We start from the raw sequence: 22,268 nt of genomic DNA, 5'->3' as shown, positions 1-22,268 counted from the left end.
AGGCCCAGTGAGGCACTCAGAGGTGCAGCAGTAGCCGGCAGGTGCCCGCATGGCCGTGTGGGGGTGGATGCTGAGCCCTTCATGTGCAGCGCCTGGCACATCCTCACAGCCACCCCGTGTGCACCTGCTGTGGCCGAGCTCCGACGTGGCGAAGACCCCTGCTGGTGTGCAGTGGGGCTGGGGTCCCCGTGCTGCTCTGGGCTGTTGGCTGGGGTCCAGGTGCCCCTGGAGACCGCAGCCCCATCCCACCAAGTGGGCACCAGGTTGGGGAGGAGCACTGCGCTCATGGCCGTGGCATCTGTGTTTCTTGCTGAGGTGCTCGCTGGCCATTGTTGGGCTGTGGCTGTGGCCTGGCTTCTCCGAGTGCATTTATCTGTGTGGCTCCCGTGCCTGGACCCTGGCCGCGGCCCTGCAGCAGCTCAGGCGCCAGCCGCACTGCTGTGGGCCTTCACAGGGCTGTCTCTAGGCCAGGGCCTATTGCTCAGCAGCGTTTGCTGAGTGCCGGCTGAGAGGCGGGCACTGCCCATGGTCTGCCTCCCCCGGGGGTGCTGAGCCGTGAGGTGAAGTGATTGTTGGTGTTTGGTGCAGAGTAGTGGGAGTCCTGTGGTACCCTTGTCCCCCGGAGGGGGGTGGTGACTCCAGAGCCTGTGCCCAGGACTGTTGATCAGATGCCAGTGGACAGCGGCAGGGGGAGCAGCTGGGGCTGCGTGCTGGGTGCCAGGCGCCTACCCGGCCCTTTCTCCAGGTGTCCAGACAGATGTGGCGACAGATGAGTAGACACTATTGACAGTCTTGGTGCATAAGGCAGATCACGGCAGGTGGGGGAGTGGTAATGCCACAGCCATGAAGGGTGGCTGATGTGGAGAGGCCCTGGCTGGGTGTCCTCACCTCCGATGCCCCAGGGCCCACGTGCATTCCTCAGAGCAGGCCGCACAGAGTGGCTGGTGGATTCAGGCATTGGTGGGAACAGCCCGACAGGGTGGGTGGGGCGTCCTGTGCTCCCTCCTGGAGGACTTGCACTTTACAGATGTGGGCTGGGGACTGCAGGGGTTTTGTGAATTTGTCCTTCAGTGAAGCGAGCATCCATCGTCCTTCCCTCCTGCCCTCCCCTTATGCACCCCTGCTGCCAGTGCCCCAGAGGTCAGTGGATGTCGTCAGCTTCCACCAGGGGAGGTGGTCAGTACGCCGTGGTTGGCCCATGACCAGACACCTGGCCTGAGCCTACTTCCTTCCACAAGGAGCCCCAGGCCCCCTGTGCCTTGAGTGTCCACTGCATGTGGCCCGCTCAGCCCCACTGCACAGATCGACACATTGATGTGGAGGCTGCAGTGGCCATGGGAGGAGGTGGGGCTGGCGTAGGTACTTGCTGCCCTGGACCTCTCCTCCGCACCATGGGCAGCTACTGCAGGGAGACTTCCATGCCCAGGCAGGGACCCCCTTGCTTGTTGTTCTCTCTACAGCTGACCCAGTCTGGGAGACCAGTAGACCAGCAGGACTCAGTGCTCAGCAGCCATGTCAAAGTGGCTGGGTGACGAGGGCCCCATTCTCTGAGTGGACACATGCATGGGCAGGCGGCTCCTGCAGGTGGGCTTGGGCCCATCCGTGCCTGAACAGCTCTCCTGGCTCCTGGGGCCACAGGGTCAGAGCCTGCCTCCCTAGACACTGCTCTCAAGGCCAGGTGGTCGCCAGGGCAACTGAGTGGGTTATGCCCAAGGGCCAGGTGTGGAGGGCTGAGGCCAGAGGGTGGAGGGAGTCGGCAGTCAGCAAGGAACCCCAGTGGTAGGTGCCAGCAGGAAGTCAGGGTCAAGAAGAAGAGAGCCTTGGGGCACCTGGGTGGCTCACATGGTTAAGCATCTGCATTCCGCCCAGGTCATGATCCCAGGGTCCTGGGATTGAGCCCCACATCGGGCTCCTGGCTCAGCGGGGAGCTTGCTTCTCCCTCTCCCTCTGCCTCTCTCCCTGCTCATGTTCTCTCTCTGTCTCTCTCTGTGTGTCTCTTTGTCTCAAATGAATAAATAAAATCTTTAAAAAAAAAAAAAAAAAAAAAGAAGAGAGCCTCATTGCTATCACGGCTTGTCCCTGACCAAGCATGGCGGGAGTGGGTGTCCAATCCACAGGTCTTCATGCTTTCTAGCTTTGTGCCTATAAACACAATTTCTGAAGTCATTAGCCAGATATCTTGAGAAATGAGCCAGGGGCTGTGGGGAAGAAGAACACAAGCAGAATGTGAAGCCCCCTGGGGCCAGGGTGGGCACAGCCAGAGGGACTCCCTGGCAGCCCCACCCGGCTCTTTCTTTGCAATGGTTCATCCTGGAGGTTAAGATTCCTGTGTGGCGTTCCCTGCACCTGCAGCAAGGCGGCTCACAGGCCAGGAAGAGTCCTTCCTAGTTTGCAGAGAAGGCAATTTCAAGGAAGATTTACTATGGTATTTAGGAGTGGGAACATTTTCAGCTCTGAGCATTTTGAACTATTTTTAAATGCACACTCAGCACATAAAAGTAGGCAAATGTGATCTTTGGTGCTTTGTTTGGAAGCCTCTGTTACCGTGGGGTATTCCACCGTGTCTGGAGGTGCCCAGAGATGGGCTGTGGGGGTGGGGACTGGTGTCTGTGGGCACAGTGCAGTTATTAACGCACATAGCATGCGAGTACCTGTGCCACGGGGGCATGTGGTGAGGCAGGAGGGTCTTTTAGATGCTGCTCCCAGGCCAGTGGTCTCTGGTGAGCCAGGAGTCAGGAGCCAGGGGTCTCAAAGATCCTACCTGGGAGGCTGGGGCCCTGACCAGCTCCTGTCCTGGTTGCAGCGAGCCATTGTCCCTGTCCTGGACTGTGGGGATTGCCAGACAGTGAGAGATTTGGACGCCCCATAGCTCCCATCTGACTCTCTCTTTCCTCCTGTCCACAGCACAGAGAAGGGAGATGTCATTTGCTACTATGGAAACCGGGGGGAGCCCGAGCCAGTCGTCCTGGCACCAGGTAAGCGTACTCTGATGGGTGGTGACAAGGTGGGGGCTGCTTCTGTGGGGACACTTCTGTACTTTTCAGAGACTGGGTCCCTGTCACATTTCTCTCCTGGGATTATGCTCCTTGGCCGTTTGTGTGCCTTATGCCCCCATAGTGGCCCATGGCCTACACTTGGTCCACATGTCAGGCTGCCCACAGCCAGGGCCACCTTCCCCTAGCACTGAGCCCGTGACTGCCCAGAGAGAATTGAAAAAGGACAATCCGCAAAAGGACGCAGAGGCCACTCCTACCCCCACTTCTATGCGTTGGCCCAGAGGCCTTTGTGGAAGCATCTGGAAACTACCCCTGTGATGCCCTCTCTCATTTCTCAGTACTTGAGATCCTGTGACTGGAGATGCTTATTTTCTGCTAAAGGGAGGAAGGAAGGGACAGAGAGAGAGAGAGGGAAGGTCGAAGGGAGGGAGCGAGGTCATTTCAAATACATCGTGTTGTTTCCCTGAGCTTGATCCTGCCTGACCGTGTCACTTTTTAAAAATAACAGCTTTATTTTTAAAATGTTTTATTTATTTATTCATGAGAGTCAGAGAGAGAGAGAGAGAGGCAGAGGCAGAGGGAGAAGCAGGCTTCCCGCTGAGCAGGGAGCCCGATGCGGGGCTTGATCCCAGGACCCTGGGATCATGACCTGAGCCGAAGGCAGACGCTTAACCATCTGAGCCACCCAGGCGCCCCAAATAACAGCTTTATTGAGATGTAATTCACATATCATACAATGTATTCACTTAAACTGTACCATTCGGTAGATTTTAGTTTATGTGCAAAGGTGTGCAACTATCACTGCTATGGAGCCCCGTGACATTTTCATCACCCCAAAAAGAAACCCCTGTCTCCATTAGCGGTCACCCCCCCCCCCCCTTGACCCCTCAGCCCCAGACAACTACTAATCTACTTTCTGTCTCTGTGGATTTGCCTATTCTGGACATTTTGTACAAGTGTAATCATCCAATATGTGGCCTTTGGGACTGGCTTCTTTCTTAGCATCATGTTTCCAAGGTCCATCCACGTTGTAGCATGAATTAGGGCTTCATTCCTCTTTACGGCTGAATAATAGTCCATTGTCCAGATATTCTACATTTTGTTTTTCCATTCATCTGGTTGATGGACCCTTGGGTTGTTTTCAGCTTCTGGCTATTGTGGATCATGCTGCCATGAACATTTGTTGTAAGTTTTTGTGGGGACCTGTGTTTTCCTCTCTTTTATGTGTGTACTTAGGAGTGGAAGTGCTGGATGGTAAGATAATTGTTTAACCCCTTTGGGGAACTGCCAAACTTTCCCAAAGCAGCTGCACCATTTACATTCCCACCAGCAGCATCTGAGGTTCCAATTTTTCCACATCCTCACCAGCAGTTACTATTGTCTTTTATTTATTTATTTATTTAAAGATTTTATTTATTTAATTGACAGAGAGAGAGAAAGAGAGACAGCGTGAGAGGGAACACAAGCAGGGGGAGTGGGAGAGGGAGAAGCAGGCTTCCAGCCGAGCAGGGAGCCCGATGCGGGGCTCGATCCCAGGACCCTGGGATCATGACCTGAGCCGAAGGCAGTCACTTAACCAAAACTGAGCCACCCAGGCACCCCTGTCTTTTTTTTTTTTTTTTTTTAAAGATTTTATTTATTTATTTGACAGAGAGAGAGACACAGAGCACAAGCGGGGAGCAGCAGAGGGAGAGGGAGAAGCAGGCTGTCTGCTGAGCAGGGAGCCTGATGTGGGACTTGATCCTAGGACCCTGAGATCATGACCTGAGCCAAAGGCAGACGCTTAACAACTGAGCCACCCAGGAGCCCCTATTATTATCTTTTTTGAAAAGATTTTTAAAATTAAAAAAAAAAAAAATCTCTATACCCCATGTGGGGCTCAAACTCAAAACCCCGAGATCAAGAGTCTCACGCTCCCCCAACGGAGACAGCCAGGCGCCCCTGTCTGTCTTTTTGATTACAGCCATCCTAGCGGATGTGAAGTAGTACCTCATGGTGATTTTGATTTGCATTTCTCTGATGACAAATGATGTTGAGCATCTTTTCATATGTTTATGGGTCATTTATATGTCTTCTTTGAAGAAATGTCTATTCAGATCCTTTGCCCATTTTTAAATTGGGTTGTTTGTTATTTTTAATTTTGAGTTGTAGGTTTTTTTCTCTTTTTTAAGATCTTATTTTTTTATTTTATTTATTTTTAAGATTTTATTTATTTGAGAGAGAGAGAGCATGAGCGGGGAAAGGGGCAGAGGTAGAAGAAGACTCCCCGCTGAGCAGGGAGCCATATGCGGGAATCGATCCCAGGACCCTGGGATCATGACCTGAGCTGAAGGCAGACACCCAGGCGCCCCTAAGATTCTATTTTTAAGTAATCTCTGTGCCCAGCGTGGGGCTGGAACTTACAACCCTAAGATCAAGAGTCACATGCTCTTCCAACTGAGCCAGCCAGGTGCCCCATGTTATAGTTCTTTATATATTCTAGCTACCAGTCTTGTATCAGATGTATGAGTTGCAAAAATTGTCCCCCTTCTGTGGGTTTTCTTTTCACTTTCTTGTTGATGTCTTTTGAGGCACATCATTTCAAATTTTGGTGAAGTCCAGTTTATTTCTTCAGTTGCTCGTGCTTTTGGTGTCATGTTTAAGAAATCATTGCCTAATCTAAGGTTGGTAGGTTTTCTCCTATGTGTTCTTCTAAGGCTTGTAGTTTTAGCCTTTATGTTTAGATCTATGGGACATTTTGAATTGATTCTTCTGTATGGTGTGAGGTAGGGATTCCACTTCATTATTTGCATGTGGCTACCCAGGTGCCCAGCACCACTATGGAGTAGTCTTCTCTGCTTCTCTTGATGGATAAAGCACAGTGATACCCCAGCCTGGTGGCCCAGCAGAGCCAAGGCTGTCTTCCTTGGAAGTGGATGCAATCACCTCAGACTCAGTCAAGATCCTCACCCTGTGAGGAGCTGCAGCAGGGGGTGCTGGCTTCCTGTCTTTGGTGCATCTTTCAAGGTGCATGACTCCAAGGTCACCTGCCACTGCTTCCTGAAGCTTCCTGAGAGTGGGGCCTCTCCACTTCAAGGCCGGTCCTCTCCTTTTTTGACATGAGAAACCCTTTTCTTTTTTGTCACCCATTCTTTTAACTCACTGAGAACTTGTTCTGAGAAGGTTGTGCTGAGACCCTATCGTTCCCCAGGCCAGGGTCCTGGCCAGTATAGAGTAGAGGTGGGTCCTGCCTACTCCCACTGAGTTGAGGCCATTCTGATGTTGGCAGACTCCCTAACCACTGACTGATACCCAGCAGGTACCCCTCTGGCCTCAGGTTGCTATTCTCCCACCTTTGACCTTCTCAAGCAGATCCACACCTTGCAGCTTCTTCCTAGCTTAGAGACAGGACTGAGATGGGGAGGTGGTTCCTTCTTGAGGTTCGCGGGTGGGCATTTACTCTGAATTCCCACAGTGGGGCCTCTGCACTGGCTGGGCTGTCCCCTTCTCTGCAGGGACCTATGGACTAAGCAATGCGCTGCTGGAGACGCCCTGGAGGAAGCTGTGCTTTGGGAAGCAGCTCTTCCTGGAGGCCGTGGAGCGGAGCCAGGCGCTCCCCAAGGATGTCCTCATTGCCCAGCTCCTGCATGTGCTCAACAATGACGAGGCGTGAGTGGGCGGATCCTGCCATGGCGAGCAGTGTGTCCCCCTTCTTCTCTAGCCCTGGGATGTAGAGGCAGGCAGGCTGTGCTGCCCTAGGAGGCTTGTGGAAGTGACTGGGGCCAGCTCCTCAGCCAGGGGGAGCCTGATGGACATACTGTCCTTTGCTCCTCTCCTAACTGCTCCCCTCCTGGGCCAGTGCACTTAGAAGCTCAATGCTCTCAGAGGCTTGATGTGGGCCTGTGTGAGGCAGAGAGTAGCTGGAGGTTCCCCGTGTCTGCACACCACTAGTGGGAGATTCTAGAAAGCTCCAGGTGCTTAGCAAACCACAGAAGCAAGCAGCCAGCCTGGGACTATATCTAGGGGTTAACTGTTCTTCCCACATGCTGTCCTACCAGTGCTGTGGCACAGACAAACCTGTCCTGGGAATCTCCTCGGGGAAAGGAGCTCCTGACCCAACTTCCCTAAGGTACCTCGGTGGCCTCTGCACACGGTACCTGCCTCAGGGACGCCACCCCCTGGCGTGTCCTGGCCATCCCACCTGGGGGTCAGAGGTGCTGGCCAAGCTACCTTCTTCCCATGCCACAACGTGGCCCATACTCAGGCCAGGCCGCTATCCTGCCCAGATGCCCCAGCAGCCCCTCAGAGGAGCCCTCACGGGCTGCCTCCCACTCTTGTCTCCTGCAGCCCCTCCCTGCCCCTCGCTTACTCTCCGTCTCCTGTTGGAACCATGAACCAGGGCACTTTCAGCCTCAGCATAGCCACCTCTCAGGGAAGCCCTGCTAGGGCTGGTCCAGCATCCCCTGCTCAGCTGTGAGTCATGTGGCCCTCAGTCACTGGCTGTCATCCCCTCTCGCCTGAAATGGGGTCCTGGCTGCTTTGACAGCTGTGGGCCCAGTGGCTGGCAAGCTGCAGGGCTCAAGTGGGCTCCTGTCACGTGGAGAGATGCCCATAGGGTACCTCTTGGGGTAGGCAGGGCGTGTGTGTGGCCAGTGACCCCTCAGCCAGGCCCCTGCCCCATAGCACCCCTAACCACTGAGACCTCACCAAGACAGGAAGGTAAGTTTGCTCTGAGAGATGACTTCTGTCCTTCCTGGGGGGGGCCCTGCACAGCTCTGACCAGATTGACCCCCGGCATTTGCAGATTCAGCAGAGCCTTCCCCAGTGCTGAGCTCATGTCCCTGGGTCCTGGGAAAGCTCCTGGGGGCCCTGGCAGGGGGAGCTGGCCTGGCACTCACTGTCTGGCAGCCTGGGCCCAGTGATGGAGTCCTAAATAAAAGACTGGACTGAGATTTGAGGCCTTCAGCAGAAAAGTGCACAGAACAGCCCCTGTGGATCCCCCAAACCGCCTCATGAGGCTGGTAGGCTCCCTAGGCACTGCAGGCCTTGAGGATGGCAGGTGGGGCTGTGGGTGGGTGGGTGGGGGTGGCAGTGACCCGTCCTCTGTCCTTCCAGGCAGCTGCCAGATCCGGCCATTGAGGACCAGGGCAGGGAGTACGTGCAGCCCTTCCTGAGCAAGTATGCGGCTGTGTGTGTGCGCTGCCCGGGCTATGGCACCAGGTACGAGGGGCTGCTGGGTGCATTCAGTCCTGTCCCACGAGGAACCCGGCCTTCCCTGAACTCTGTGGATCCCAGAGCCTCTGCCCTATCTAAAAGCAGCTGCCATTTCAGCTTGGGGGGGGGGGGGGGCTATGGGGCCAGCAGACACCACAGTGGATGGTTTTGCACGACAAGCTCGCTGGCTCCCAGGGATACTGTAGAAATGGTTCCTGGGCTGCTTCCTGCTCCCTCCACAGCCACGAGGGGGCTGGGATGGCCATGGACGCACTCGGCTTGGCAGATCCCTGTGGGCCCAGAGGTCCCACTGCCCAGCTCTTCCTCTCACTTTGCCCTGTGTCCTTGGATCTGTTACATTCTCTGTGTGACCAGGGCAGGAATCAGGTCATGTCGGCCTGGGCATATCACCCAAGAAAAGGGCAACTTCTGGCCTCAGCCACAAGGGGAGAATTCCTGGGAAGGAGAAGCTGTTGGCATGGGTGTCTGCTGTCCCAGCAAGTTCCTTCTCTGCCTCTCTCCCTCCTGAGCAGAGGAAGATTGGCTCTGTGTGTCTGGGAGGCCCAGCCCATCCCTGCGATTCTGTCTGGGGGTAGCCTACCTGCTGAACTTGGAGGTGGGTGGGTTGCTGGACCAGCCAGGATGCCCTAGGAGTGCTGTTGCTCGCCTGGCCCACCTGGCCCACCTGGCCTGGAGGCAGACTGTGGCCTCGTGCAAAGCAACATCTGCCTGGATTTGGCTTGCACCAGGCCCCATGGGCACCAGCCTTGTGCTGGGCTGGTGACCTGCAGTGGACTGTGATGGATAGGCCAAGCTCTTGGGGGCCCGTGGCCACTAAGGACTCAGGGATGGGGTGCTTGGGTGGTGACAGGTGCTGAGTGATGCCACGGTGATACCGCATGTACTCTGGGTACATGGTGATGTCACACGTAATGCTTGGTTTTCGAGTTCAGGTTGGCCCGAGGCTTCCATCCTCCAGGAAATGACAGCTTCGAGCCCTCTAGCTGGGGGATGGGATAGGAGGCAGGGCCATGGTGGTGTCACTGCCCAGCACTGATGTTCCAGGGCCCAAGGGTTGAATGCCTGAATGGTGGCCTTTCCATTCTTAGGCTTTTCCCTTGGCAGGTGGCGGGGCATGAATTCTCTCAGGCTTCTCCATCACAGACCTTTTTCTCGACAAATTACATGGTCACGTGTACTCATGTGCGTGAGGCAGAGTGCCAGGTCTGCTCCCTGGCCAGGTATGTGGCTGCTGGGTCCAAGCCCGACTGGACCCCCAGTCTTCGGCATGGGTGTGCCCACTCTGGGTTTCAGCTTGCACAGGGGCTGCCCTCTCTCTGGGGGAGACAGGTGCTAACAAAATGAGGACTGGCCTTGGGGACGGCTGGCAGGAGGAGAGAAGGTGCACTGAGCATTTGGGATGGGTAGAAGGGGAGGAGGACAGGAGAGGGTTCCTGGTGATAGAGGCCCCATTTGGGGCTCTGCCAGGCAGGCAGGGGGCTGAGGGCAGAGGGCTGAACGTGGGCCCCCTGCTCTCTTTCAGAACCAACACGGTCATCCTCGTGGATGCGGACGGGCACGTGACCTTCACAGAGCGTAGCATGCTGGACAAGGACCCTGCCTGCTGGGAGACCAGCACCCACGAGTTCAAGCTGCAGAGCTAACCCCTCTCCCTGGGTGTGGCCATTGGGCTCCTGGAAGGCCCTGCCTCGAGGACCAGTGTGGATAGGAACCTTCTGTAGGCACATGCACTGCCTGTGACTTGGCCAAGCATCCCCCAGGACCAGGGCCCTCTGGTGTTTCTGTGACCTGTCTGTGTCCACGTGTCCAGCTCAGGGTCTGCCCTTACGCCAGTAGGAGTGACAGAGTCCCACAGCCAGGCCTGGGGCAGGCCTAGGTGTGCTGTGCCCGTGTGAAGGCACCTGGGTCTGCCCCTGTCCAAGCACAGAGGTACAGAGTCGAGGCACATGCTTCCATGCACACCTGCAGGTGCACGGGCACACGCACACCATGCACAGGCAACAGATAGGTGTACACATGCTCAAATGCACACACAACCCCCGGCGTACACACGTATGCATGCTAGACAGGCAGAGATGTGTCGCTCGCATCTGCAGGTGCTTCTGGCCAGTGGGTCTTTGCTTTGATCAAAACAACAGGCTGTAGACTTTTGTTTAAAAGTGGCTCCCTTTCTCCTGGGCGTAGTCCACTTCTGGACAGCTAGACTTGCTCTTGGAGAGGAGAGGCCCCATTTGGAATGAGAAATGAGAACAACCCCAGAAAAACCCACTGTCATAACAGAAGCACAGGCTGGTTGGTGGTCCTTTGTGCTCTGGGGGGTCTCCTGTGTGCATGGGGTGGTCCTGTGGGGGGAGGGGGTGGCCCTGCATGATGCCCCAGGGCTCCTGTGTATGCTGGGGCACCTTGGTAGGCTCTCAGGCACCTACCTGCCCATTGGGGGTCATGGGTCTTGGGCAGGCCCTCTCAGTGAGGGGACACAGCCAGCCCTTGCTATTTCCCTTCTCCTTGGGGAGTCAGACTTCATAGGAATCTGTACTTGAACGTGAGACCTTGATAATAAAACTCGGAGGCTGTGGTGAGTCAGTGCATTTCAGGTCCTTGTGTGATGGGGGACAACTGTGCAGGGGGTCAGTAGGGCTGCTCTCTTGGTCTGCAGGAGCTCCCAAGGCACACTCACCAGAACAAGCCTCTTCCCACTTTCTTCTTTTGCTCATGGGTCTCTGAGCACCCTGATGGAAACCCAAGGGTCCATCAGCCTGTCTATCTGTCTGTCCTTGGGCTGGGGTTCGAGAGAGAGCCTATATGCATGGGACACGGTAGGTGCCAGTTACAGGGCCTCCTGAGCTGGGCTGAGGAGCCAGGGACTCATCTGGGTGTAGTGAAGAGCCCTTGGGGACCTCTCCATGGAGTAGTGTGGTCAGGCCTGCACTTGGGGTGGACTGTGGAGGCCAGGGGATGGTAGGAATGGGTTTCAGGGCAAGGGGGCAAGTGGAGTCTGTCTTAACTGCAGGACCCTGGTTTGCGGCAGGTACTCAGGAGTTCCTGTCCCTAGCCCAGGCTGAGCATCAGGGGGTCCCGTTGTGTGTCCAGTGCTGAGACCCAGACTTCCATCTGCCTTTGCAGCTGACCCCCAACTTGGCCTTCTCAGAGCCAGTGAGAGCTCGGGGTGGGGTGTGGACCTGTACCCGGCCCCACTTGCCTTCTCAACCCTTCCCTCTTCTCACCCTGAGCACCCCTCCGGGGACTGATGCCCTCCTTGCTCACTTTGAACTCAGAGGAAAAGTGCTTGAGCATGGTCAGGTTTGAATGGGGTCCCCAGTGGTGGTGTAGCCCACACCCCCAGGCCCAGGGGCAAACACTTGTTGGCTGAGGCACACCGACCCAGGCTCTCAGCCCAGGCACTGCCGATGCCCTTCATCTGCCTCAGTGCCCCATGCCAGCACCCACCCTGGCCAGGCATGTCTGCCCTCATGGGGCACCACTGGGCTAGTGCAAAGCCATCTGGAGCGCTCTCCCTGATGTTTGTCTCTACGCCAGGGACAGGGCCTGCACAGGGATACCCCAGCCCTCAACCTGCCCTGGGCTTCCCAAGTGCCTGATGTAATTCTATTGTTATGGGTTGAGTTGTGTGCCCCCCGAAAGATCTATTGGCATCCTAGCCCCTGTACCTCGGAATATGACCTTATTAGGGTCTTTACAGAAGTAATCAAGATAAAATGCAGTCATTAGGGTGGGCCCTAATCAGGTATGACTGATGTCCTTATAAAAAAGGGAAAATTTGGACATGGGGACAGACATGCATGCAGGCAGAATGCCCTATAAAGACTGGAGCTATGCTGTCCCATGCCAAGACACTACCGGAAGCTGAGAGAGAGACCTGGAACAGATCCTTCCCTGGTGCCTTTAGAGGGAGCGTGGCTCTGCCAACACTTTGAGCTCAAACTTCCGGCCTCCAGAACTGTGAGACAATAAATTTCTGTGGTTTGAGCCACTCATTTATGGTACTTTGTTATGGCAGCTCTAGCAAACTAAATCAATTGTGACCTTCATTTTACAGATGAGGAAATTGAAGCTTGGGGAGAGACCATAACAGTGTCTCAGTCCCCAGGCAGGTAGGGAGGCAGAGCCATGGGGCCAGGAAGGAGAGGATGCATCTTGGGGTGTCTTCCCTTGTAGGCTCATGGTCCTCCCACGTTGGTTTCACCTGCTGCCCTGCACTCCCCTCCCCCCCCATCACCACATTTTTCTTGCCTCTGCCACTGCCTTTGGTCATGCTTTCTGCACAGCTTCTGCCCCAGGGCCTTGGCACTTGCTGGCCCTTCTGGTTGAAGAACTCTTCCTCCCCCCCCCCCTCCATATATCTAAACCACACTGCCCCTCACATCCTGCAGCTCTTTGGTAAAGTCTTGGGGAGGCATCCCATCTGAAGCTGCAATCTGCCCTGCCTTGGTCCCTGCTCTGTTTTCTATAGCAGTTAGCACTGGGACATGCTGTGTGTTTTGCTTGATTGTTTCTTATGTGTCTCCCTGTCAGAACAAGAGCTTCAGGAGGCAAGGCCATTCCTCTCTTGTCCATCACTGTATCCTGATGCCCAGGCCAGGTAGACATTTGAACCAAAAATGACATTGCTGGCACTTCCCAAGCCCCCATTTATTTAGGCCTTGAAGTGAGACCCTTGTGTGGTTAGAAGGGACCCTAGGAAGCTGTGCTTTCTAGAAGTGCTTTTGACATGCCACACAGGAAGGCCTGGACCTGACCTTGGTGTGGCTTAGCTAGTCATCAGATGCACTGGATCCCTGAGTTCCCAACATGGGTCTTCTTTTCCCAGATGGAGGGGTAATTCACCTCCTCTTCAGATGCCCCTGATGAGCTGCTTCTGCTCTCTGGTTCTAAGACAGCCAGTTGAAGTGTGTTGGCATGCAGGCTGGAGGTGTGGAGCTAACTGATATGGAAGCTAAGTCTGAGTAAACAAGACCAGCCCAGGAATGCAGCCTGGCCTTGAGGCTTGTCATGGCAGGCCTGAGATCCTGGCCTTCTGCCTGCAGAGACACCCCCCGCCACTGCCCCACCACTAACACCTGATCTTTTGGTCTCATATGCCAGCAGATAGCATCATCCAGGCCCTTTAGCAGAGACCTGGCTCATGGGTGAGCTGGGCTCAGGTGGAAACATAGGAGCCTGGAAGGAAAAGTTTCCTCAGTTTGGGCTAGAGCTCCGGCTTCTAGGCATCCACCTGAGGTTGGAGTCGGATGGGGACTGTGGGGACGTTGTGTGGGAAGGCCATGTGGGAAGCCAGCTGTAGTGTGTTGGTCTGAGGTCTCGAGTCTGAGGCAACTCACCAAGCAATAAGGTGTGGAGAGTTTGCTAAGGCTGGATGGTGGCATGCCAAGGGTTCCCATGAGCTCTGACCACTGGGCCAATGAGAGCAGTTGGCCCAGCCACAGAGAGGCTGGCCTCCCCTGGCTAAGTCCAGGAGCTAGAACTTCATGGGGCTTGGTCACATTTTTATTGTGAAGTGTTTGGTGCTGACCACTGGGACAGCCCGGTAAACAGAAAGGGGCAGGAAGGGAGGGAAGGACCTGGATAGGCCTCCAGCTTCCTCACCTGCAACACTCTTTTTCCCCACCTTTTTTAATCTTTTCATTTTGAAATGATTTCAACTTACTAAAAACTTGAAACAATAGAACAAAACATTCCAGTGTCTTTCACCCAGTTCCCCCAAATGTTAACACCCTACCTCTAGCCATACTAAAATGATTACAACCAGGAAATTAGCATTGATACATTACTACCAGCTAATTTACAAACCTGATTTGAATGACCAGTTGTCCCACTTCTGTCCCTTTCCTGAGCTAGGTTCCGATACAGGGTCCAGATCCCACATCACATAGTTGTGTTTCCTGTAATTGAAGACAGCTCCTCAGTGTCTTTGACTTGAATGATCTTGCCACTTGAAAAGCACCTGCCGGTTTTTTGGTAGAATGTCCCTCATTTGGGTTTGTCTGATCTTTCTTCATTCAGGTTTTGCCTTTTGTGTAGTGATGCATGTCCTCAGGAGGCCCACAATATGTCTTTACTGGTGCTGACCTTTGTCTTCATTTTTATTGAGGTATCATTAGTATACTATACAACGAATATCTTTAAAGTATAAATTTGGTAAGTTTGGATGTGTATACGTTTGTTGGTGACCTCGATCACTTGGTTACCTGGTTCTCTCTCAGGTTTTTCTCCACTGCAGTTACTATTTTAGGTTTGCAGTTAGTGTCTTGGGGAGAAACTTTGCATCTCTGTAAAGGAACAAAAAAATCGCCAATTCTCCTATTTTGCTGCTATTTTTAGCATCCGTGATTTTTGTCTGCAGCAGGTTTGTGCAGGCTGCCAAAAGGGAGATTTCCTACTTCCATCATTCCTTCTACATTTATTCACTGGAATTCTGGTCTAAGGAAGAGCTGTCCCTTCTCCATTTACTCATACCCTCCCTTTTCTGAGGTTCCTGAAATGGCATTAGCAAGTGGAAAAATGCCGGAAGTTCAGCATATTTGTCCTTTTTTCCTACTGATTATGCTTAATGCTTTTAACTGGAAACGTTTAATGATTGTGTGTATATGGTCTCGTCTGCACTACGTAGACCGCGGAGGCGCCCTCTGCTCCCGGCGCCCCCTGCGCTGCCCGGCTCCCGGCGCTTCCCGCGTTCTCCCGCTCCCGGCATCCCCTGCGCTCCCCCTTCCCCGGCATTCCCTGCGCTTCCCGCGCTCTCCTGTTCCCGGCATCCCCTGCGCTGCCCGTTCCCGGCGCTCCTCGCGGCCGCCGCCCTCCGCGCGGCGAGCCCCGCCCCGGCGGCGACCGTTAGCGCGGCCGCGGCCTGAGCGCCTGGTCCCGCCCACGCGGCCGCGCTATTGGGCCGCGTGCCGTGGCCGCGAGCGCCACGCGCTGCCGATTGGCGGCCTCCGCAGCCCGCTCCGCGGTTCCCCCAATGCGGGGCGCCCGCGCGCAGGGATTGGCCGCGAGCCGCGAAGGCCCGCCCTCCGCTTGCCCCGCGCGGCAGGCGGGTCCGCCGACCGGAGAGAGCTTGGGAGGCCTTTCTAGATGGCGGCTAGGCCGTGAGGGTCTCCCTGCCTTGGTCGGGCTGCGGGCAGCTCGGGCAGGCCGCGGGCGCCGGAGGTAGGTGCGGGGCGCGAGGGGCGCCCCGCGGGCCGGGCGGGCGGGTGGGCGCTGCGGCCTGCGCGAGGGCGCGCCCTTCCCCTCCCTGCTTCCCGGGCCGAGGGCTGAGGGCCCGGGCGGCGGGGTGGGGCGGGGCGGGAGGGCGCGAGGCGGGGCAGCCACGCGGAGTCCCGGCCTTTGTGAAGCATCATGGCCGCGGGCCTCGGAGAACGCGGGGCGGGGGTCTCGCCGTGGCGGGGGTGGGGTGGGGGCGGGCCCCAGGCCCAGGTGGCGCCGACGCCGGTCGCTCTCCGCCCGGGTAAACAGCCCGAGTGTAAAGAGGCCCCTCGCTCTGTGGGCCCGAAGCCGTAGCGTCGCTTTCAGGCGGGAAAGGTATGAACACGGGTAGTGCTTGTCCAGGATCCTGCCGGGTGTAACAGTTTGGGAAATCTGAGAAGTCGCCTGAGTCTTTTTCTCCGCCAAATGCTTATGGATTGAGTGTCACTTAGATAAGCGGAGCGTGGTTTTGTTGTAACAGTGGTCGTGGTAGAAATAAATGGAAGGTGGCAACCTGTTGATAGTGGTACCTGTCAAGTATCATTCGATGGACTTGGGTTGCTCATGGTAGGAATTTGATTTGCTGTTCTGCATGCTTGCATGTACCTTGTTACCTGATGCACGGCAGTCCAGGCTAGGGCTGGTGACTGTGTGAGGCCAACCAGCAGGCGGAGACCCTCTGTTTCCTGGTCTAAGCCTGGACTCCCAGTCAGGCGCCTCGCGCACAGTGGCTCAAACCCTGCCGCAGGCTGTCACTCACTAGAGGGAGTGAATGGCCAGTCAGGAGTGCGCCTGTGAGTACAGGATGTGAGGCCTGTTGGAGGATGACAAAAGGAATGGATGAGGTCATACTGCTGCTGGGTTGGGCGGGAGGCTGCAGTGTGAGAGGCTTGACCGAAAGGCACCAGCCCCAGCACTGGACATTACAGCCAGCGCCTCGATGCCAGCTCAGCAAGTGGACTTCAGTGAAGGGCGCTGTCCAAGCCTGTTGGTTTTACCCCATGTACCAGGGATCCAGGGGAGCCTGCTGCTGGCTTGCAGTCCACTTGGCAAGCAAGGTTTACATCGATGTGTTCAATCAGCTGCAGTAGCAGTGAGGCTGATGGTGGGAGAGTCACTCTTTGAGCTCTTCATGGCCAGGCACTCTGTAGGGCACTTCCTGGGGATTGTTTTATAATCTGACCGTGACCTTGGTAGTAGAAAACATGAATCTCACTGGATTGCCTGGTCTTGGTCCCTCTTAGTAGCTGCCCTTCCCCTTTTGGTGGTCTCATCCAGCTTCCTGGCTTTAATGCCTTCTCTCCTTGACAGCTCCCATCGCCTTCTCCAGCCCTGGCCTCCCTTCTGAGCTGCTGTCTCTTCCAAATCTTCATATGTTACTTTGATGCCAAGTAGCCATGGCCAAACCTAAATCCTTATCTTCACCCACCCCACAACACTTCTCATGCTGCCTTCACTACCTCAGTGCGCGACAGCTCCGTTTATGAGTTTAGAGTCACCTGGATTCCTCTCTTAGGCCTCCATGCAACACTCAGGACAGTTTCTTAACCACCTCCAGCTTAACGTGCTATTCTGAACTGCCTGGTGAGCCCCTTAATTCTTCACTTTGCTCTCACCCTTGCTCCTCCCCCCCACTCACCCATGATAGTTTTTCTGGACACAGAATGATTCTTTTAAACTGTAGGATAGTGTAAAACCAAGGAAGTGAGGAGGGGAGCCAGCTTGCCTGGGTGGTAAAGCAGCTTCACTGCTTTCTAGCTGTGTGACCTTGAGCAAGTTGCTTAACCTTTCTGTCCTTAACCTCTCTCTTAGTGCTGTGTGAGAACTGGTGAGTGAAAATGCATAACACTCTTAGAGCAGGGCCTGGCTGAGGGTTGGTTGCCACTGCTGTCCTTGGATCATGCCACCTCAGTGCTTGGACCCTCCTGTCCAGTGGCCCATCTCTTAAGATAAGAGCCACAGTCCTGGTGTCAGTTCCACTTAGCACGCTGCTTTCACCTGCTTCACTGCACTTCTACCCCAGGGTCTTTGCTCTTCTGTCACGTGGAATGTCCCTTGCTCCCACCCACCCAGCTCACTCTCTTCTGCCTTCAGATGGACTCCGACTGTGCAGTCTTTGCTGTCTGCCCTTTATGAAGCTGCCCCCCCTTGCTTTGTTTTCTCTTGAATACTAATCAGCTTTTCTTAGTTGTTTCTCCATCTGTCCTGCTAAAAAGTGAGCTCTGTGGGTACAGATTTTGTCTGTTTTGTGTCCTTAGCATCTAGAATGGTACGTGGGCCATGTGGAAAGCATTCAGCAAACACTTGTTGAATGAGTAGAGCAAGCTTACAGGGGAAAGTAAGGAACTTGCCCAGGACTGCCCTACTGCGGAGTTCTGAGCCTTGAGCTGCTGCCCCCTGGGGCTGGGCAGGCTTTCCTGATCTCCCAGGGAGAAAGAACACTCTTCTTTCTCTACAGCTCCGTGACTGCACCCTCTGCACCTCTTTCAGGCCTCCCTGCATTGTTGTCATTATCATCTTTGCTTTGTGCTTTGGTGATGGCAGCTGCTTGGTCTTTTAACACTAGCAGGTGTCCCCATCCTGTACCACCCTTTGTTTTCAGCCCCCCCCCTTCAGCCCCCAGAATCACTGGATTCGCTCTTGGCTAGTGTCTCCACAGACCTACCAGAAGCTGAGGGGTTTGGTCCTGATTTTTATCTGTGTTCTGTAGCACTGGACATGCTGACCTGTCTGTCCTTCTCTGAAATGATCTTTGTTGGTTGCCAGGAGACTGGCCTTATTTCACTCGGTTCTCCTCATGCCTGTTCAGCTGCAGCCTCCTTAGCGTTTACCTAGGTTCTGAATCTTGTTATCTGTATGCTGTATTCCCTTGATCTTTAGCACCTTTGACAGATACACCTTTGGGGGAAGTATTGTGATAAAATTGCCATTGAATTCAGAAATGTAAGGACATCTTAGAGTCTAGGAAATAGAGTGACAGCTCAGTGGTCATTGCCCTTCCAGCTGTGTCCAGGTGGTGGGGACCTTGTCTCTTGCTCATGGTAGTACATCCCTTAGAGTAGAAGGCCAGTGAATATTGGTTGAAGGAATTAATTAAATCTGAGTAAGTCTTTGGTTTTTATGTTGTGTCTCCTTGAAAGTACAACCACCATGCTCTACTCCTTCACTGTAAACTTCTTAAATGTGTGATGTCTGCTGTCTTCTGCTCTGTCCATGCAGCCAGTCAGGCCTGCCCTATGTGGGCATGGGCATGCATGTGCGTATCTGCACCCGTGTGCATGGCATGTTCATGCGTGTGTGTGTGTGTGTGTGTGTGTGTGTGTGTGTCTGCATGGTGTGGGAGTGTGTGCGCATACACGTTTGCGTCTGCACGTGCTTCTCCTGCTTTGATGCCCGGCCCTCCTGCAGACCTCTGGGTTTTTGGATTGTCCCTCTGACCTGCCTTTTCACGTCATCCCTTTTGTTGTCTTTTCTCTGAAGGGAAGCTTCCCAGAGTTGCATCCTCAACCCTCTTCTTGGTCTGTGTTGCCTCTCTGGGCAGCCTCTCTCCTGTGGTTTTGGCGACTATCACCTCGCTGATGTGTTCTGGCCTTCTATTTCTGGGCCAGTCGCAGCTCCAGAGCTGTGGCCTCAGCACCTGTTGGACAGGTCTGCCCGGAGGCTCCATCCATTCTCCTCGGCAGGCTCTTGCCTGAATGCTGGAACATGTGTGTCCTCCCAGGGGAGAAGCCTCATTTGCCTTCAGTTAGTTCCCTCTTGTCTTTGCTCTCCACCTCTACCCAGTCAGCAGTGTGGTCAGTTCTGTGTCTTCACTGTTCTTGAGGGCTCCAGCCCCGTCACCAGAGCCTCATTCACACCTTTGTGCTTTGGCCTGGAGGACTGCCCTCTGTGCCTTGGGCATAGGCACTGGGCCTGGCACAGCTGTCAGTTTCCTTTTTCAAATAGGGGCTGAATTGTGGCATGGGAATCGCTTCACCCTTGGTGGCTCCTTATTGCCCCCAGGAGGGAGCCAGGTTCCAGATGGCACCCAGGACTTCCTGTGCCTTGGCTCCAGCTGTCTCCTGAGGCTCCCCCGACCAACCCTGGCCAGGTTCCCTTCCCCACAGCCACCATCCCCTCCTCTACTGGGAACAGAACCACGCCACCTCTGGCGACCTCAGCACGCTGCATCACTATCCCGGTCCATCCGCCACCTTGTGGGCCCAGGAGAGCCCTGGGGTCCCTGGGTAGCAGAGCACCTGGCTGTACCTCTGAGGCCCTAGTGCCGCAGAGTTGAGCTGAGGGTCTCGCACTCGCCCTCGCCCTCTGACTGACCCAGCCCTAGCAGGTGAGTGGATCCATGTCGCTCTGATGGCCAGAGGGAGGCCACACACCTTATGTGTGTTCTGGAAAGGGCAGCCTTGCACCGCGAGCTTGCTTACCTAATAAACTGAGTTAGGGGAATGCTGCGGTGAAGCTTAGCCTAGTTTTTAAAAATCTTTTTTGAGCCTTAAGATAATACTTTTTGTGCTTCTGAAGTAGGAATTACAGTGGACAATTAGTAAGATATTTAACTTAGGACTTAAATTATAATTTAGGTGCTGAAGGAAGAATGTAGAGCTAGTTTGTTTTGAAGCCTAGAAGGTTCTCTAAGGCAGTAGTATTTCAAGTTCTTTACTACACTGTTAATAGCACCTGACTCTCAGTACCAGGGAAGCAGAAGGTTTCTGTCATTTTGTGACGATGTTTTTAAATCTCTTTGCAGGTGGAAGAAGAAAGGTGCCACTTTGGCATGAAGACAGACTCGCTTAGTCGTCAGTCATTTAAGCTGAGTGCATTGTGATTTCCAATAATTGAGGCAGTGGTTCTAAAAGCTGTCTACATTAATGAAAAGAGCAATGTGGCCAGCTTGACTAAGCCGCCGGCGTGTGCAGCGCGGGCAGGACGGCACCCGGGTCTCAGCGGACTTGTGCATGTTAGCTGTATAGATTTATGTAAGGTTTTTTAAAACTCTGGTCTTTTAAAATAGTCTTAACCACTTTTACTATGGAGACATATGAGAGTCCCTCTCCTCTCCCGCGTGAGCCCGCAGGAGAAGCGGTGATGGAGAACCGAGCTTGCCCCTTTCAAGCGCTGCCCCGTGAACAGTCTCCACCACCTCCCCTGCAAACGTCCAGTGATGCAGAGGTAATGGACGTTGGCTCTGGTGGTGATGGACAGGCCGAACCCCCTGCTGAGGACCCGCTCAACTTCTACGGAGCTTCTCTTCTCTCCAAAGGATCCTTCTCTAAGGCCCGCCTCCTCATAGACCCGAACTGTAGTGGCCACAGCCCGCGCACCGCCCGGCACGCACCTGCGGTCCGGAAGTTCTCCCCTGACCTTAAGTTGCTTAAGGATGTAAAGATTAGCGTGAGCTTTACCGAGAGCTGCAGGAGTAAGGACAGGAAGGTGCTGTACACAGGAGTGGAGCGCGACGCTCGTGCAGAGTGCGGTCTGGCCCTTAGCCCTGTCAGTGGAGACGTGCATGCTTGTCCCTTTGGCGGGAGTGTTGGGAATGGGGTAGGTGTAGGGGGTGAGAGTGCTGATAAGAAGGATGAGGAGAATGAGCTGGATCAGGAAAAGAGAGTGGAGTACGCAGTGCTCGATGAGTTAGAAGATTTTACTGACAATTTGGAGCTAGATGAAGAAGGAACAGGCGGGTTCACGGCTAAAGCAATCGTGCAGAGAGACAGAGTGGATGAAGAGGCCTTGAACTTCTCCTATGAGGTATGTCGGCGACCCCTCCTTTGGAGCACTCTTAGCAAAACCCAAAGAGAGGTGTTGGGAACCGCAGCATCTTTTGAAAGCTGATGTTGCAGAGGAAAAAAAAAACCCATATCAGGTGGAATAATGTTAATGTGGAAAAGAAAAAGCTGTAAGAAGTCCAGGGTTTTAAATTTTCCTAAAGAAAGGTTTGGCTGAGCAGTCGACCTTGTACCCTTTATGCAACCTGAGTTGGAAGGTGCTGCTGAGAAGCGCTTCCTGGTGGCGTGTGCACCCGTGCCAAGCGTCAAGTGTTTTGGTTGCAGTTGTCAGTTTCTTCCTGTTTGTTTTTCAGATGATCACGCAACATAAAGGCATACCTAGGCCCCACTTGAGAGTGCCTCATTTCTGTGTCTGTTCTCACTAATGCTGTTAAGCTTGCCTACGGTACAGGAATGCAGGCTCCGGGGGCCCTGGTGTCTGAACAGCGTGTTTTGCAGGATGATTTTGACAACGATGTTGATGCTCTGCTGGAAGAGGGCCTTTGTGCTCCCAAAAAGAGACGAATGGAGGAGAAATACGGAGGAGACAGTGACCATCCATCTGACGGAGAGACAAGTGTGCAGCCAATGATGACCAAGATTAAAACTGTGCTAAAAAGTAAGTCAGCCAGTCAGAAAGTAGTGTGTTTGTGGGGCGGCAGAAGTGCCGTTTTGAGAGCCCTTGGGTGCCAGGCAGTGGTCTTAGCAGTGGGCACATGTTTGAGGGAGGACAGTCACGTGTGTTGAAGGGGAGACAGACAAGACACAAGAAAGCACCAGATGCACAATGACCCGGGTGCAGATTGTGGTGTCATGCGTGGACACACACTGGAGCGGCTGGTGTTGTGCAGGGGAATGGGGAGGCACTTCTGATGGGGTGGTGGAGGGGGATGACGTTGTTGCTGGGAGATGACAAGATGGGCAACTAGAGGATGTGAGGCCGAGGCCAGAGGTGGGTGCAACACTGTGGCAGGTGATGGTTATAGTCTGGCTTCTGGATTCTCCACCAAGTGTGAGGGGAAGCCTCTAGAACAATGCAGGTGTTGTTGTTACACAATTTTTGTCTAAAGGCACAGCTCCTATGGCTGCAGCATGGTGT

The 22,268-nt window shown here is 54.4% G+C and overlaps 2 protein-coding genes across 5 annotated transcripts in view; both read left to right on the top strand.

Annotated features, from left to right (window-relative positions):
• TANGO2 (transport and golgi organization 2 homolog) overlaps positions 1-10,793 on the top strand; it is a 39,059-nt gene extending 28,266 nt beyond the window's left edge. For all 3 annotated transcript variants that reach the window (XM_036104197.2, XM_036104199.2, XM_036104198.2), the window contains exons 6-9: positions 2,905-2,975; positions 6,491-6,644; positions 8,091-8,195; positions 9,733-10,793. In XM_036104197.2, coding sequence (XP_035960090.1) covers positions 2,905-2,975; positions 6,491-6,644; positions 8,091-8,195; positions 9,733-9,853 — 451 coding nt within the window. In that variant the 3' untranslated portion in view covers positions 9,854-10,793. The remainder of the gene's footprint in view (positions 1-2,904; positions 2,976-6,490; positions 6,645-8,090; positions 8,196-9,732) is intronic.
• A 4,423-nt stretch (positions 10,794-15,216) lies between these two features.
• The window catches only part of DGCR8 (DGCR8 microprocessor complex subunit), a 34,365-nt gene continuing 27,313 nt past the window's right edge, over positions 15,217-22,268 (top strand). The window contains exons 1-3 of one of the 2 annotated variants that reach the window (XM_036104193.2): positions 15,217-15,371; positions 20,152-21,152; positions 21,629-21,788. In XM_036104193.2, coding sequence (XP_035960086.1) covers positions 20,433-21,152; positions 21,629-21,788 — 880 coding nt within the window. In that variant the 5' untranslated portion in view covers positions 15,217-15,371; positions 20,152-20,432. Of the gene's footprint in view, positions 15,372-15,654; positions 19,735-20,151; positions 21,153-21,628; positions 21,789-22,268 lie in introns of those variants that run through there. The other variant, XM_036104191.2, reaches the window with a different exon arrangement.

The sequence above is a fragment of the Halichoerus grypus genome, chromosome 13 (genome assembly GCF_964656455.1).
Source record: "Halichoerus grypus chromosome 13, mHalGry1.hap1.1, whole genome shotgun sequence".
Taxonomy (NCBI): Eukaryota; Metazoa; Chordata; class Mammalia; order Carnivora; family Phocidae; genus Halichoerus; species Halichoerus grypus.
Note: the sequence above shows the minus strand (reverse complement) of the source record. Positions and strands in the feature narration are given on the sequence as shown.